At 60.5% G+C, this 15,037-nt stretch overlaps 2 protein-coding genes across 5 annotated transcripts in view; one reads left to right on the plus strand and one right to left on the minus strand.

Moving 5' to 3' along the window:
- Positions 1–814: 814 nt before the first annotated feature.
- Positions 815–13,062, minus strand: SLC44A2 (solute carrier family 44 member 2). 4 transcript variants are annotated; one of them, XM_041479660.1, is made up of 22 exons: positions 12,951–13,062; positions 11,047–11,095; positions 10,122–10,195; positions 9,956–10,040; positions 9,759–9,843; positions 9,553–9,669; positions 9,410–9,470; positions 9,149–9,272; positions 8,822–8,905; positions 8,528–8,640; positions 8,227–8,358; positions 7,938–8,037; positions 7,734–7,826; positions 7,396–7,480; positions 7,044–7,306; positions 6,874–6,968; positions 6,397–6,500; positions 5,997–6,070; positions 5,815–5,885; positions 5,598–5,686; positions 5,141–5,225; positions 815–4,742 (listed from the first exon to the last, which is right to left on the minus strand). In XM_041479660.1, exons 1-22 carry the CDS (start codon positions 12,991–12,993, stop codon positions 4,621–4,623), a joined length of 2,148 nt encoding a protein of 715 aa, XP_041335594.1. In that variant the 5' UTR covers positions 12,994–13,062; the 3' UTR covers positions 815–4,620. The 4 variants fall into 4 exon arrangements, with proteins under 4 accessions (XP_041335594.1, XP_041335596.1, XP_041335597.1 ...); XM_041479662.1 differs by having other exon boundaries at positions 815–3,396; positions 12,951–13,061; XM_041479663.1 differs by lacking the exon at positions 12,951–13,062 and adding an exon at positions 11,605–11,698 and having other exon boundaries at positions 815–3,396.
- Positions 13,063–13,389: 327 nt separating this feature from the next.
- LOC121360135 (AP-1 complex subunit mu-2-like) overlaps positions 13,390–15,037 on the plus strand; it is a 5,468-nt gene continuing 3,820 nt past the window's right edge. The window contains exons 1-5 of the mRNA XM_041479659.1: positions 13,390–13,901; positions 14,241–14,397; positions 14,490–14,557; positions 14,656–14,786; positions 14,862–15,009. Of these exons, the coding sequence (XP_041335593.1) occupies positions 13,860–13,901; positions 14,241–14,397; positions 14,490–14,557; positions 14,656–14,786; positions 14,862–15,009 (546 nt within the window). The 5' untranslated portion in view covers positions 13,390–13,859. The remainder of the gene's footprint in view (positions 13,902–14,240; positions 14,398–14,489; positions 14,558–14,655; positions 14,787–14,861; positions 15,010–15,037) is intronic.

A 15,037-nucleotide genomic window follows, 5' to 3' on the forward strand; every position in this document is an offset into this window, starting at 1 on the left:
GGCGGGGATAAACGGCGTGGGGGCGGGCGCGAGCCAATGGGATGGCCCGGCACGAGCCGATGGACAAAGGGAAAGACCAATGGGAGAGGGAGGAGGGAGGGTGGTGCAGGAGGGGCGGGGCCGAGAGCGGTGGCGGGAACGGGCCCCGGGGGGGGCGCCGGCTGAGGGGACGCCGTGAGGGGAGCGATGGCCCCAGAGGATCCCCCTGAGGGGACATTTCCGCGCGACCCCCCAAAGCACCTGAGCGCAGGCAGGGTTCCACCCGGAAGATCCTTCTCTAACACGGAATGAAAAGGTTTGACCTCAAAGTGCCTTTTTTTGGAGGGGTTTGATGTCCAAGTCGCCTTTTTACGAGGGCAACAACCTCAAAATCAGCTTATTTGGAGGGGGTTGACCTCAAAACCACCTTATTTGGAGGGGGTTTGGCCTCAAAAACCACCTTTCCTGAAGGGGCTTGACCTCAAAAACGCAGATTTTTCAGTGACTTGACCTCAAAACCATTGAATTTTTGAGGGGAACAATCTCAACGATGCCTTTTTGGAGGCATTTGACCACAAAAACACCTTCTGCTTTTGATGACCAGGGAAACAACATGAAGTAAGTGTCTGAAGGAGCACTTTGCTCTTTAAAATCCCCTCTCATAGACCCTGCAGCTCAAGGATTGTTGGAAAATTACTCAGATTCAGCCAAAACTCCCCAAAATCAGTGACCCCCCCCACTGAAATCAGCTGAACAAATGCTGAAATAACCATTTTGGGGTGAATGGCAGAATTGGTGGCATTAGAGCCCTGTGATGTCACACAACAGAACGAGGTCCAAACAGGCACTTTTTTTTATTGTCGGTCGCGACGCTGACGGAACCGCGCGGAGACTCCGGAGTGTCACAGCACCCTTAATGCCTCAAAAACACATGAAAAACGAGCCTTTTCCTGTAAAACATCAGCCCTGTGGGTTTAACATTTTTTTTTTAGGATTTGGGGTTGTTCTCTTTGCCCGCAGAACAATCAGGTTTTTAGGGACAGAAGCCACATTTCTAGACGGGAGGGAAAAAAGCGCCGTTATTCCTAAATTCCACCATTTAATGCCTTGAACACGGAGCTTTGCCTGGAAGCAGGAACCCAGTCTTGAAGTGAAGCTTTTCCGGACACCGAATTCCCCCGGACAGCTGCCCTCGCTCTGAGTTTTCCAAAAAAAACCCCTAATTTACAGGAATATTTCCCCGTCACCTCTAAAAAAGCCACTTGGGTTTATTGGGAATAAAAATCCTTAGTTCTCCTCAAATCCTGTGCAGCTGGGAGGCAGCCGAGCCAGCCCGGCTTCCCCAGGAACACATTTTCCCAAATTTCTTTTCTCTCCTTCACTACTTTTCCTTCCAGCCTTCCAAATTCCTGCTGCTCTCTGCCTTTTTAAGCAAATAAACCCAGTTCCTGCCACTCCTCAGCCGCTTCCCACAGGGTTCCCACACCCAAAGGGTCAGGATTTAGGAGGAAAACTGCTGAAAATCGAGGAGTGAGAGAGAATTCGCCCCCCAACACGAACATTCTGGGCAGAAGTAAAACCAAATCCACCCTGAAACCTGCACAGGGAGGGAAAAAACTGAATTAATCCAGAAAGAGCATCAGGAGCTGCAGGACACGTGCTGGAGGTGCTGGGATGGCTGGAAGTGGAACAAGGTCTGGTGATTATTCTCTGAATTATTCTCACTTATCCCAAACAGGGAGGATTTGCCTCTTTTTAGCTGAATTTGATCTTTTCTGTTGAGCTTTACTGTTACTTTTTTAGCTTTGTTTTTACCTTTCCCTTCGTTTTTCTGTCTTTCCCTTCACCTTTCTAGTTTTACATTTTCCTGCATTTTTTTGGCTTCAGTTTTTCCCTTCCACTCCTCTGTCCACTGATCAGCTGCACTAAAAACCGAGGGGAAAAAGGGAAAATTTAGGGAATTTTAAAAAGAGAAATTAGAGTGTTTGATTCCAGCTAGGGAAGCTCTGCCCGGCGGCGTCAGAGAAACTAAAAACGTGCCCCCAAAAATTCACTGGAAAAGCTCCAAACAACCGTAACTGAAAACATCCTGGAAAAGCAAAATATACAAAAGCCCTCAAAAGGATTGGATAATTCCATAGAAACGTCCCCTGGACAATACAAAACCTAAAGGTGGCAGGGGAATTGGGATAAAAAGAAGCCAAAGGGATCCCTCAGCACCAATTCCTGGAGCCAGGTGAGCACTGGAGGGGGGAAGGTGGGACCCCCCAGCCTCTGGGAGCTGGGAATTGTCCCCCAAAGCCTCAGAGCATTTCTTTAATCTTTTTTTTTTTTTTTTTTAAACAAATGAGCCCCAAAAAAGCCCAGTTGCTGGTGGTGGCTCTGCTTGTGTGGCTGTGCCGGGTCTGAGGGTTAATTCTGTTACATTTTAGAGTTAACTGACTTCCACACCCAAAAAAAAATCCCTTTTTCCCCCTCCTGCTGAGGTGTTGGCTGCCACTGGCTTTGCTAAAATCACCTGGAATGAAACCAAAATCCCCCTGGCTCCATCCACACCCCCTCCCCATACCCCAGCGGGGGTGTCCCAAAACCCCTCATGCAGGTGAAGCCTTTGGGAAGCTGGGGAAAGATTTACCCTAAAATGACAATTTTGGGGGACCAGATGCACATTTTGGGGAGGAATCTGTGGAAGCTGCAGGTCCTCAAGAGGTGCAAGAGCTGGACAGAGCCTCAAGCCCCAAATTCTGCTCATGGCCCCCTCGTTCCCCTCCACCTTCACCCCTTGCAGTGGCTACAAAAGCACTACTTAGCTTATTCCTAAAATAATTAATAAATTAGGGCCCAAATCAGGGCCCTGGGGTGTCAGCAAAGGGCAGCGAGGCATGGGAAGTGATTCCAGCCCGTCCCAGCTCTCCGGGCAGGAATGCACAACCATAATTCAATATTTAGGGGGGGCCAGAAGGAAAACACCCCACGAGGAGCTGCCTGAACCTCCCGGCTCGTTCCGTCACCTCCGCGCCCAGATCCGTGTGGATCCCCCCGAGCTGACTGGGAAGGTTTTACCAAAATGGGATCAAACACAACTAAACTCGCTCTGGAGTCGCTGACCCCCCCAGGAAATTGGGATTTTGCCCCAGGAGTGGCACTGGCACAGGGCCCTGCGTCTCGTTAGCGGTGACAAGCTCGTCGTCGTTACCAGCGCAAGGATTTAAGGCCGAGTCATCAAAAAAAAATCTGCATTTTACCCATCCACCCACACTGGCAGGGGTGGTCCAAGGTCCACAGAGGCGAATTCCACGTGGGACAGGCGCTACGCGCCGGGCTGGCCTTTGTTGGTCTTCTTGAGCAGCTTCCTCAGGTCCTGGGACATGAAGTAAGGCTTTTCCGCCGAGCCGTCGTTGCGCTCCAGGTCTTCCACTGCAAAGAGAAATCGCCGGCCCCGCGGCGGGGGCAGCCATGGGGTTGGCGTGATGGAGGCTCCTGGGATGCTCTGCCCACGATTCCCAGGTTAAACAAGTCCCAAAGTCCCTGGGTCCCAAAGTCCCTGGGTCCCCGGGCTCATCGCCGAACAGGGTTTTTCTCTCTCTGACACAGCAAACCTGGGAATGGCCCGCAGGGATTGGGAAGAAAGAGGGAATTTGGGTGTTTTGTTTCTCAGGGGGGGAAAGTTGAACAGAGCCAAGGGCAGGAGGGACGCCTTAGCTCTTCCCAACAGCTCTGGAGCCAACGCAAAGCGATTCCCCTCGTTCCTGACGTGCCGGTGAGGTCGGAAAATCCCAGCCGTGGAAAAACAACACCCCAAAATCAAACAAAGCCACAAAGCTCGGGGCTCACAATGCCCAGGGGGTGTTTTGAGAGGGACTTGGATCCTTCTGGGATGGAAATGGGAGCATCAACACCAGGGCTTTGTCCTGGCAGGGTCTGGCTGGGAGCTGTGGCTGAGGCACAAAAGCTGTTTTTTTTAAATCTTGATCATTTCTGGGCTTTCTGGAGGAGAAATCCTGACTCCCCCCATGCCTGGAGTGAAACCCTCCAAGTCCCAGCGGCCACCAAGTCCCAAAGGCCACCGGTGACAGCTCCTGTGATGGCTGGGACAGGGGACAGGGACAAGTGAAGCCAAAGCTCTGCAACCTCTCCCGAAATCCTTCAAAAAATTCTGTGGTTTGCATAGAGACGGGGGGGAGGAAAAGGGTGAGAAAATCAGAAAGAAAGGGGTGAGGAAAGGGCAAAAGAAAGTTTCACTGCTCTTGGCTGAAGCAGACACAGAGGAAACGCCCAGAGACCAGTTTGGGGTGGCAGAACCCACTCGGCCCATCCCACCAATCCCTCCACGCCGGATCCCTCGTGCCAGCCACGCCGGCCCTCCCTCAGGAGCAAAGACCTCTGCCCCAAAACCACGATGATCTCCAGGCACCGCGCTCCTCGCTGGGCGCTTCCGGGACCCCCAACCAACTCCGGGTGGGTTCTCTCGACGCAGGAACACGAATTTTTGGGCAGGAAGGTAGATTGGACACCATCGGGCGCTGAGGGTCGGCACCCGCCACCCTCGAAGGACTTCCAGGGGACACAGTGGCACCGTGGGAGTCGCTGCTGGGGTCAGGGGGACGGGAGGGTCCCGTGGCCTCCGCCCGGCGCCAGGCCCTAGCCTTGGCTATCGGTGCTTTTGGAAGGTTCTAGGTGCCCCTTCAGCAGGATCTCGCTGAGCTCGGGGGACATGTAGTAAGGCCTCTCCGGAGATCCATCGTTTCTCTCCAGATCTTCACCTTTTCCAGCCCCAGGAAGAAGCAGCCGTGAAGGGGAAGAGCGAAAAGCAGTGGAGGAGCCAGGGAGAGACAGGGCAGAGGATGGAGAACGTGTGACCAGAGACACGGGAGGGGTGGAAAAGAAGGCAAATCGGGAGGAAAAAAAGGGAAATTGAGGTTAGTTGTAATTAATTCCACCGAGCCCAAAGCACCAAAACCGAGGGAGAGATGCAGGAACCCACGGACAGGCTGGGGGTCTCTGCTGGAGCAGGCAGGGTGAGAATGCAGGTGAGAAGTCAGGAAAGGAAAAAGCAGGAGAAAACCACACAGAGGGAGCCGGGGACTGGGAGCAAACCCCCAAACTGGACGCTCTGGGAGTGAGCCTGATGGCAGAGGGGGGTTTTTTTGCTGATACTCACAGAAGCAGAGGAAGAGGGTGTCCACGCACATGCCGTACACGCTGAAGAACCCGTGGGCAATGAGGTAGGAGCCCACGATCACCGTCTGCAAGAGACGCCGCACGCTGATGCCGCGGCCAGCGGAGAGCCCGGAGCCCCGGCCAGGAGCAGCAGGGGGAGGAGGAAAGTGCTGAATCCCACATTCCCCAGAGGAAGGAGGAGAAGTGAACAGGGCAGGACTGTTTGGAGCGGCCCGAGTGGGGACAAAAGGCCTCAGCCACCACTGGACGGAGGCCAAAGTGGGCAGCGCAGGCGGGCGCGGCGCCAACAGCAACCAACAAAGGGCTCATTGCACCAGCGACCGGGAAAACACCTCCAACAAAGGAACTCCTTGAGGCAGCGGGTGTGGGGAGGGGTTGGTGTGGGGCATCGCTGTCCTCTCTTTCTGCAGTCACCCCAAAGAGAAAGGTCAGCTCACCAGAATTGGGACCCAGTAGTAATTCAGCGGCGGCGCCGTGTCCTGGACCAGCTTTATCCGCTGGGTGAAGAAGAAGAAGGCGAGGATTCCTGGGAAAGCAAGATGGAAAACAGGATGGAAAGGAGCAGCTTCACGGGAGGGGTGACTTGAGTGGAGCTTTTGGGGGGTGACAGCAGCTGGAGGCACTGAGGAGAAACTTCCAGAACCCATCACTTACCCACGCTTCCCACGATGAGGAGCTTCCCGAGGAAGAAGAGGAAATCCGTGACTTTATCTAACACAGCCACCCTGGAGACAAGAGAGGGATGAGCCTCTGCATCTGCTCCCCGCCCTGAATTCCCACAGAAGCAGCCGAGGCACGTGTGGCAAACGGTGTGGGGTGATTCCCCCAGATCTCACCTGATGATGTTCCTCATCAGCAGGAAGAAAGCGTTCCGGGCCGAGGTGCAGAAGTTGGTGCCGTAGATGGCGATCTGAGGCGGAAAAACCGCGCAGAGGAGAGAGAAACGGGGCTGCACTGAGTCCACCACCCAGGGGAGGGTGCAAATCCCACCCTGGGAGGGCTTTCTCATCCACTGCCGGGTCAGGCGTCGCAGAGACCCGGAGCTCAATACCCCCACCCACAGAAGTTCCTCCCTAAAGCCAACGGGATATGGCTGAGGTCAAGGTTTTTCAGCCAAAAAATGCCGCAAAGCTCCGTGTTCCCACAGCATCGGAGACACAATTCCCAGGGAAATCTCCGAGCTGCCCCCACGGCAGCCCCAGCCTTTGGAGGGCGTCGGTTTTGGGCGACTCTCACCATGATATAGGCGTTCCTGTTGAGGAACTTGATGAATTTTTCCAGGCACCAGAAGCAGCACTTGAGGCAGCCCAGGAGGAACTTGGCAAACTTGTTCTCGGCAGCTGGAGGGCGCAGGGAGAGGGGTCAGCACCAAAGCCAGAGGGGCTGGACCTTCCAGCAGCCACTCTAAGGTCCCTGGTGAGACCTTGTTGCCACAGTTCCCCCACCCAAGCCGTGTTCTCAGCCTCCCTTGGGGCCCAGACTGCTCTTCCCACGCCCCCACTCGCTGTTGACGTTTCCCAATGAACGGTGGCATGGCACAGAATTCCCTGGCACCGGGGAGGGCTGGCTGAGCCCCTTGGCTCCTGCCCTGGGAAACACTTCACAGCATCATGGAATGGTTTGGGTTAAAAGGGGCCTTGCAGCTCATCCCATTCCACCCCCCACCACGTGCCAACCCCGCTCATCTCCCCATTCCCATCCCAACCCTGGTACCTTTCAGCCGGTGGTCCAGGTACTCCAGGATGACCCTGATGACCTGGACGATGGCCAGCACCAGCGAGCCGAAGGCCAGCGAGCCGGTGTGGTACCTAGGGATGGACCACCCCGGTTATGAAGGCACAACCTCCCAGAGCTCCCGGCCACCCTCGCGGGGACGGACGCACCGGAGCGCGCGGCCGAAGGCGGAGAAGAGCGGGAAGGCCGGCATGTCGTCGGGCTTCTTGAAGGCCCAGTAGTAGGAGGCGAAGGCACCTGCCAGCGTCACCTGGCCCAGCGCGATGACGAAGTTGGCGAGCCAGAAGAACATGAAGACGTTGAAGAACTGCAGCACGATGAGGTACTTGTGATAGGCGGTCTCACCGCCGTAGAACGCGAAGAGGCACTGGGCATCGGGGCACAGCTTGGTGACGTTGCTGGTGTTGAAGGTCTGGAGAGGACACAGGACACCGCTGGTCAACCCAGAGTGACCCCCATGGTCTCATCTCTGGCAGGTTCTGAGTTTCCTGAGGTCCTCACCTCGGGCTGGCAGGTGTGCCCAGAGAACGGGCACGCGGACTCGTTGAACACCTTGTAAACGGCCTCGTTGGAGGTGGACAGGAAGCTGCAGGTCACCATTAAGGAAAGGCCGTTTTCCAAACCCAACCCTAAATCCAAACCAGGCTCCACTTCACTCTCCCCAAGCTCCCACTGCAGCTCTTCCACCCCAGGGTTTGTTTTGGGTTAAACCTCAGAGGTTTAAGGTGGATGCGCCATCAGATCCTGCTCCATGCCTGGGGAGACACTGGACTTCTGGGAATGGGGATGCAAGGAACAGGAAGAGGATGAGGAAGAGGATGAGGAAGAGTAAAGGATACACGGCCGTACTGGCCCAGTAGGCGATGCAGAGGCACAACAAGAAGAAGGTGCACAAGGGGAACAGCAGCGACGACATGACGTGACCGACGGCCCTGCGAGAAGACGGTTAAACCTCACTTAAACCCTGGTTAAATCCTGGTTAAGCCCCAGTTAAACCCCGCAGCGACGGGTGCCAGCGGCCGTGGGGACAGGGACAGCCAGACCTGCTGGCCTCCTTGATGAGCGCGATGGCGATGAGGATCCTCTTGCGCAGGAAGATGAGCAGCAGGATGATCACCAGCTCCAGCACGCACAGGATGATCACTGGAAGAGGAAGGGAGCGTGAGGGCCACCTTCACCTTCCCCCCACGGCACGAAAATCTCCTCCCAGGAACATCCAGCACTGCCCCGTGGCTGGGCACCCAGCAAAGTCCCTCTTTCTCATGGGAACAGCCCAAAAACCCGCCCTTCCCACGCCCTGTCCTGGGTCCCATCCCAATTCCCAATGCTTACGGAACGCCAGCCACGTCTGCCGCAGGTGGAGGTAGACACGGAGGTCGGTCTGGAAGCCCAGGTCAGTCAGGGACACATCCGACCCCGCTTCCCCTTTTAACTTGGCATATTCCATGTAACAGTGGAAGATTCCTGCAGCAAAAAGCAAAAAAATTGTCCCTTTTGCACGGGAGAGGCAGAGCCAGACGCCGGACAGAGAGGAGACACCCGGAAGGACGCGGCGTGTGAACTCCTGCAGCGCAAATCCCACTGGAAATAGGGAAAGGAAAAGCCAGGGAGAGGCTCCCAACCCCCTGCTCACCGTATCCCAGCACCAGGATCACCATCACGATCATCACCCACACCATGATCCCGGCCAGGAAGCGCAGCAGGACGATGAAGATGAGGCTGGCCACCATGGCAATGACGAGGCCTCTGCGGGAGGAAGGCCACGTGTCACCACCCTCCCTCCCTCCCTCCCACTGCGCCCCAGCGTCCCCCAGACGTGAGAACCACGGCAGGGATGTCACCGCTCGCGGTTTGCTCGACGGAAATTGCGGGAAAGCCGGGGGAATGGTAAAACGCTGAAAATCCCCGAGTTTTGCCCCATGCTCACATGATGATCCAGTACCAGGACACCGTGTAATCCTCGAAGATCTTCATGGCCAGCTGCCGGGTCTCCAGCACCACGTTGGCTTTTCTGCAAGGAAACGGGAAACGCCGATGGAACGGGAGCCCGGGGGGGGACCCCAAAACCACAAAAATTCCACAATTCTGCACAGCCAATTCCGCGGAGCTGCCCGCGCTGCGCCTCCTTTGCCGCCCTCCGCTTTTCCCACGTAGGATTTTGATTTTGGTGCGGGATTTCTGGCAAGCACCCGACGCCCCAAACGGGCGAAGCAGCGCTAACGAAGCAGCTCTTAACGAGGGGCCTGGGACTCACTTGGCCCCTTCCAGCAGCTCGGTGACGTTCCTGCGGCGCCCGTGGCCGTCGTCGTAGGTGGTCTCGTTGCCCACCATGATGACGCCCTTCTTGGCCTGGATGGCTGGGAAGCATCTCCGCGCCACTGGCGAGACAGAAAGAGTGGCTCAGCCAAGAAATCAGGAACCCCAAACCCCTACAGCACCCCCAGAACCCCCAAACAGCCTCCAAAAAAAAATCCCAGCGAATCGTTAACGAACTCCTTGCTAATTCCAGACGTACGTGGGGTGCTGGGAATGAGCATGGCCGGACACTCCTTGTCCCTCAGCACCTCGAGGGGAGCCTGGGTGGGGACAACGAGCCAGACATCAGCACTCGGGGCAGGAATCACCGCACAGCACGGGAACCCCGAGCCCAGAGCCCACCTTCTGCGAGCTCTTGAACTCGGGGGTGCAGAAATTCCGGTAATATTCCAGCGACGCGGGGCTCCCGTAGGCCGTCAGGTACGTCATGTACCGGTCTGGACATTTGCTGACGCAGATCTGCGCGGGAACGGGACACAAGGAGGGGGCTGCAGGCTCAGGATTCCGCGGGGAATTCGGGGGAACGCCGAGGGGGCTCGGGGCCCTACCTGCGTGGTCGGGCACTGGAACTCCAGCAGCACCAGCGGGCTCGCGCACTTGACGATGTCAAAGTAAAAAAGGAAAGGTTTTTTCCTGCAAAACAAACCAAAAACCGCCCGGTTTGGGGAAAACCCCCGCCACGCTCCCACGAGGAATTCGGGGTCTCTCCCTCCTCGCCCTCCTCACCCCCCGGCCCGGCACTCACTCGTTGGGGGTCCCCTGCTGCCCGCAGAACTGCCCGCGGCTGTCCGTGGGGTGGATCACCTTCCGGGGGTCCCCGTGGGTCCAGGCTGGGGGGCACAGGACGATGAGGCCGTGGTCACCGCCCCCCTGCAGCCCCCAGACCCCCGCCCTGAGCCCCCAGGACATACCCACGACGCCGACCACCACGTAGCCCACGATGGCCACCACCAGCAGCACGCAGCAGACGATGTCAGTGCAGCCCCTGCGGCGGGGACAGCAAGGCTGGGGACACTGGGTCTGGGGACACTGGGTCTGGGGACACTGGGTTTGGGGACATTGGGGGACACTGGGTTTGGGGATCCTGGACCTGGGGACACTGAGTTTGGGGATGCTGGGTTTGGGGACACTGGGGGACACTGGGTCTGGGGACTCTGGGTTTAGGACACTGGGTTTGGGACACTGGGTTTGGGGACATTGGGGGACACTGGGTTTGGGGACATTGGGGGACACTGGGTTTGGGGACCCTGGGTCTGGGGACTCTGGATTTTGGGACACTGCGTTTGGGGATCCTGGACTTGGGGACACTGGGTCTGGGGACCCTGGGTCTGGGACACTGGGTTTGGGGACATTGGGGGACACTGGGTTTGGGAATCCTGGACCTGGGGACACTGGGTTTTGGGACACTGGGTTTGGGGATCCTGGACTTGGGGACACTGGGTTTGGGGACCCTGGGTCTGGGGGCGCTGGGTTTGGGGACTCTGGGTTTGGGGATCCTGGACTTGGGGACACTGGGTTTGGGGACCCTGGACTGCAGCCCCTGCCAGCAGGGACAGCAAGGTTGGGGACCCCAGATTTGGGGACCCTGGACTTGAGGACCCTGGATTCTGGGGACACTGAGTCTGGGGACTCGATCTGGGGACCCTGGATTTGGGGACCCTGGACTTGGGACCTTGGACTTGGGGACCCTGGGTCTGGGGACCCTGGATTTGGGGACGCTGGATTTTAGGAGCCCGGATTTGGGGACCCTGGACTTGGGGACTCTGGGTTTGGGGACACTGGGGGACCCTGGGTTTGGGGACCCCGGATTTGGGGACTTTGTGGGGCTCTGCTGACCTGTCATAGATGGGACCTTTGAAAGTGGGGTCATACTTCTGTGGCGTTCCTATGGGGAGGAAGAGGAAGGGCAGTGAGGAAGGGCTGGGGTGGGAGGAAGGCTCTCCTCACCCTCCTCACCCCCCAGCCCGCAGCGAGGGAACCAAAAAAAAAAAAACCCTCCCAAAAAAAACCCCAAAAACCTCGGGATAAACGCAACCAGGAGGAAAAACTTCCACAGGTGGCTCTGCCCAAAAAAACACCCAAAATCCCACGAAAACACCAAAAACACCAAATTCCCCGCAAGCACCAAAGATCTGCGGGGCTGGGGGCGTCACCGGGGGTCCCACCGAGCCCCCCCGGCCCCGCCGCAGCCCCCCCGGCGCCGCTGCTCCGCTTTATTTTTAGGGTGGGCACGGAGCCAGCCTGGGAGCAGCCCGGGACAGGGGGGCCGGGGATTTAGGCTGGATTTTTGGGGGGGGGTCACAGGAATGTGCGGGTTTTTTTTGGGGGGGGTCACAGCAGCCCCGCCACGAAGCCCCCCCAAAGATGCCCCCCGAGCCCCCCCGGTGCCGTTACCGTGCTTGCCGTAGTAGTTGTCCCCGTGTCCCCCCATCCCGGCGAGCGCCCCGAGCCCCCGGAGCCGCCGCCGCCGTTCCCGTTCCCGTTCCCGTTCCCGTTCCCGTCCGCGCCGGGCCGGGCTGGGCCGGGCTGGGCTGGGCCGGGCTGGGCTGGGCTGGGCCGGGCTCAGGCGACCCCGCCTCCGTCACGGCCCCCCCAAAATCCGCCCTCCGGGGCACGAACGTGGCCCAAACCCCGCCCCGGAGAGCACCGGCCGCGCGGTGCACCGGGGGGACACCGGGGTGACACCGGGGGGACACCGGGGGGAGCGGCACCGGCAGCGGGGGGCTCCGCGGAGAACCGACTCCTGCACCGGGGGTGGGGGGGAACCGGGGGAGCTCCGGTCCCGCGGTTACCGGGCAATTCCGGCACCGGGGAGAACCGAGGAGCTCCGGTAGCGGTACCGGGAAGCACCGGGGCGCGGTGCGCACCCAGTCCAGAGGTCGGGAACGGGCGGGAAGCGTCCGGTCGGTGCCGGGAAAGGGCTGGCGGGCGGTGCCAGCTCCCCCCGCCCTCCCGGTGACGCCGGTTCCATCCCCGCCCCGGTTATATCGGGGTAAATAAATCACCGGCAGCGGCGGCGGCGGAATCCCGGCGCCCATAGGCCGCCGGTGATGTCAGGGCTGCGGGGGCCCCCCCGCGCTCACGGAACAAAGGCCGGCCCGGGGGGAGCCCCCGCCCGGGAAAAACGGGGTGGGGGACACGGGGAGGGGTCCCGGTGCTGCCTCCCCCCATCCCGGACACCCCCGGGACCCCCGAGCCCCCCGGCACAGCCCCCAAAGCGTGCGGGGTCCCCGCCCCTGCCGCCTCCTCGGGGGTCCCCAATGCGGGGGTCCCTGAACCTGCGTGTGCTCAGATTTGGGGGGGGGGTCTCAAACCCCCCAAAACCAGGGGGGATCCCCGAGCCTGAAGGGTCTGGACCCCCTGCGGGCCCCCAAACTGCGGACCCTAAACCTGAGGGGTCCCGAAACCAGGGGTCCCAAAGCTGGGGGTCCCAAAGCCGGGGGCTGCCGGGGAGCATGGTCTGGGGGTTCCCAAAACTGGGGGTCCCAAAGCCGGGGGTCCCAAAGCCGGGGGCTGACGAGGAGCGTGGTCTGGGGGTTCCCAAAACCGGGGGTCCCAAAGCCGGGGGTCCCAAAGCCGGGGGCTGACGGGGAGCGTGGTCTGGGGGTTCCCAAAACTGGGGGTCCCAAACCCGGGGATCCCAAACCCGGGGATCCCAAACCCGGGGTTCCCAAACCCGGGGGTCCCAAACCCGGGGGCTGCCGGGGAGCCCCGGGCGGGGTCGGGGGGATGCTCGGTACCGTAATCGCCGTTCCGGTGCCTCCTGCCCGCGGCCCGGTCCATGGCGGTTCTGGGCGGTTCCCCCGGTACCCCCGGACCCCCCCGGTAGCTGCCGGTACCCCCGGGCTGTGGCTGCGGGCGGGGCGGCCCCGGGCCCGGCCCTCAGCACCGATCCGCCCCCGGGGCCGGTCCCGGGGCCGTCCCGCCCCGCCCGGGGCTCCGGCGGGACCGGAGGATGCGAGGGGGGGGCGGGTCTGGGGGTGCGGGAATCCCCCAGGGTGGGAGTTTGAGGGGGCAGGGACCCCCCCGAGGGGAATGCGGGGGTCTGGGGGCTTTGGGGGGCCATGCAGAGTGAGGGATGTTGGCGTACAGAGACCCCCGGAGGGCTCTGGGGGTGCGGGGACCCCCCAGAGGGGAGGATGTGGGGGTTCGGGGACCCTCCCGTGGGGGCTGCGGGGTTCTGGGGGTGCAGGGACCACCCAGGGTGAGGAATCTGATGGTTGGGGGGATGTGGAGACCCCTCATGGGGGGCCACAGGGGATCGGGGGGCTCAGCGACCCCCAAGGCGGGCAATACCAGAGTCAGGGGCTGCGGGGACCCCCCGAGAGGGAGATTTTGGGGGTGCAGAGACCCCCCCCAGCCTGGGGCACCCTGATATCCAGGGGTCCCAAACCCACCCCTCTTTTGAACCACCTCGGCGTCCCACCCACGCCCCCCACCCCAAAACTGTGGGGTCGCGCTGGAGGTGACCGAAACCCCCGTGGAGCGGCCGAGCCTGGGGGGTCCCCCCGAGCTCCGGGGTGGGACCCCCGGGGTGGGGGGGGGACGGTGGGGCTGGGCCGTCCCCTTTAAGGCCCCGCGCGGCCGCGGGCGCAGCCGCTCACCTGGGCAGGTGACGGTGCCGGAGGTGACGGTGCCGCGCGGGCGCCATGGCCGCCTCCGCCCTCTTCATCCTGGACCTCAAGGGGAAGGTGAGACCCCCGCCACCCCCCCCTCCCGAGGGACACCCCCGTGTCCCCTCTGTCCTTGAAGGTCACCCAAGGTCAGTGACGGTGACCCCCGTGACCCCCAGGATTTTTGGGGAGGGGGTGTTCCAGGTGTGACACCCACCCCCACACCCTGCCACGGCCACCCCAAACCCTGCCGGGGGTCACCGGGGTGGGGGGACACCCCCGTGTCCCCTCTGTCCTTGAAGGTCACCCAAGGTCAGTGGCGGTGACCCCCGTGACCCCGAGGTGGGGTGAGCGTTTTTTTTTTTTTTGGGGAGGGGGCGTCGCCATTTCTGACGCCCCCTCCCCGTCACCCCACAGCCGCTGATCAGCCGCAACTACAAAGGGGACGTGGGGCTGGGGGAGATCGAGAACTTCATGGGGGTCCTGCTGCAGCGGGAGGAGGAGGGCACGCTGACGCCCGTCCTGACCCACGGCCACGTCCACTTCCTGTGGATCAAACACGCCAACCTGTACCGTATCCTTCCAGGGGACCCCTCCCCTCCCCGGGACCCCCTCCCCAACCTCGGGGACCCACCGGTGCCCCCCCCTTTTCCTTAACCCCCGCAGTGGTGGCCACCACCAAGAAGAACGGGAACGCCTCCTTGGTCTTCTCCTTCCTCTACAAGGTGGTGGAGGTGAGTTGTGGGGGGGGTCTCAGAGGGCGAGACCCTAATTCTGGGTGTCTCCTCATGGGGAGGGGGTGACAGAGGTGTTTGGTGTCCCCCTCCCCAAGGTGTTCTGTGAGTACTTCAAGGAGCTGGAGGAGGAGAGCATCCGCGACAACTTCGTCATCGTCTACGAGCTGCTGGACGAGCTGATGGACTTCGGCTTCCCGCAGACCACCGACAGCAAGATCCTGCAGGAGTGAGCGTGGGGAGGGGTCTGGGGGGCACCGAGACCCCCCCCCAGAGCCCCCTGAGACCCCTGACCCCTCCGCAGGTACATCACCCAGGAGGGGAACAAGCTGGAGACGGGGAAGTCGCGCGTGCCCACCACGGTGACCAACGCGGTGTCCTGGCGCTCCGAGGGAATCCGCTACAAGAAGAACGAGGTGTTCATCGACGTCATCGAGGCCGTGAACCTGCTGGTGAGGGGCTGGGGGCGCGGGGGGCTGG

This window comes from Pyrgilauda ruficollis, unplaced genomic scaffold (assembly GCF_017590135.1).
Source record: "Pyrgilauda ruficollis isolate IOZ18807 unplaced genomic scaffold, ASM1759013v1 scaffold492, whole genome shotgun sequence".
Taxonomy (NCBI): domain Eukaryota; kingdom Metazoa; phylum Chordata; class Aves; order Passeriformes; family Passeridae; genus Pyrgilauda; species Pyrgilauda ruficollis.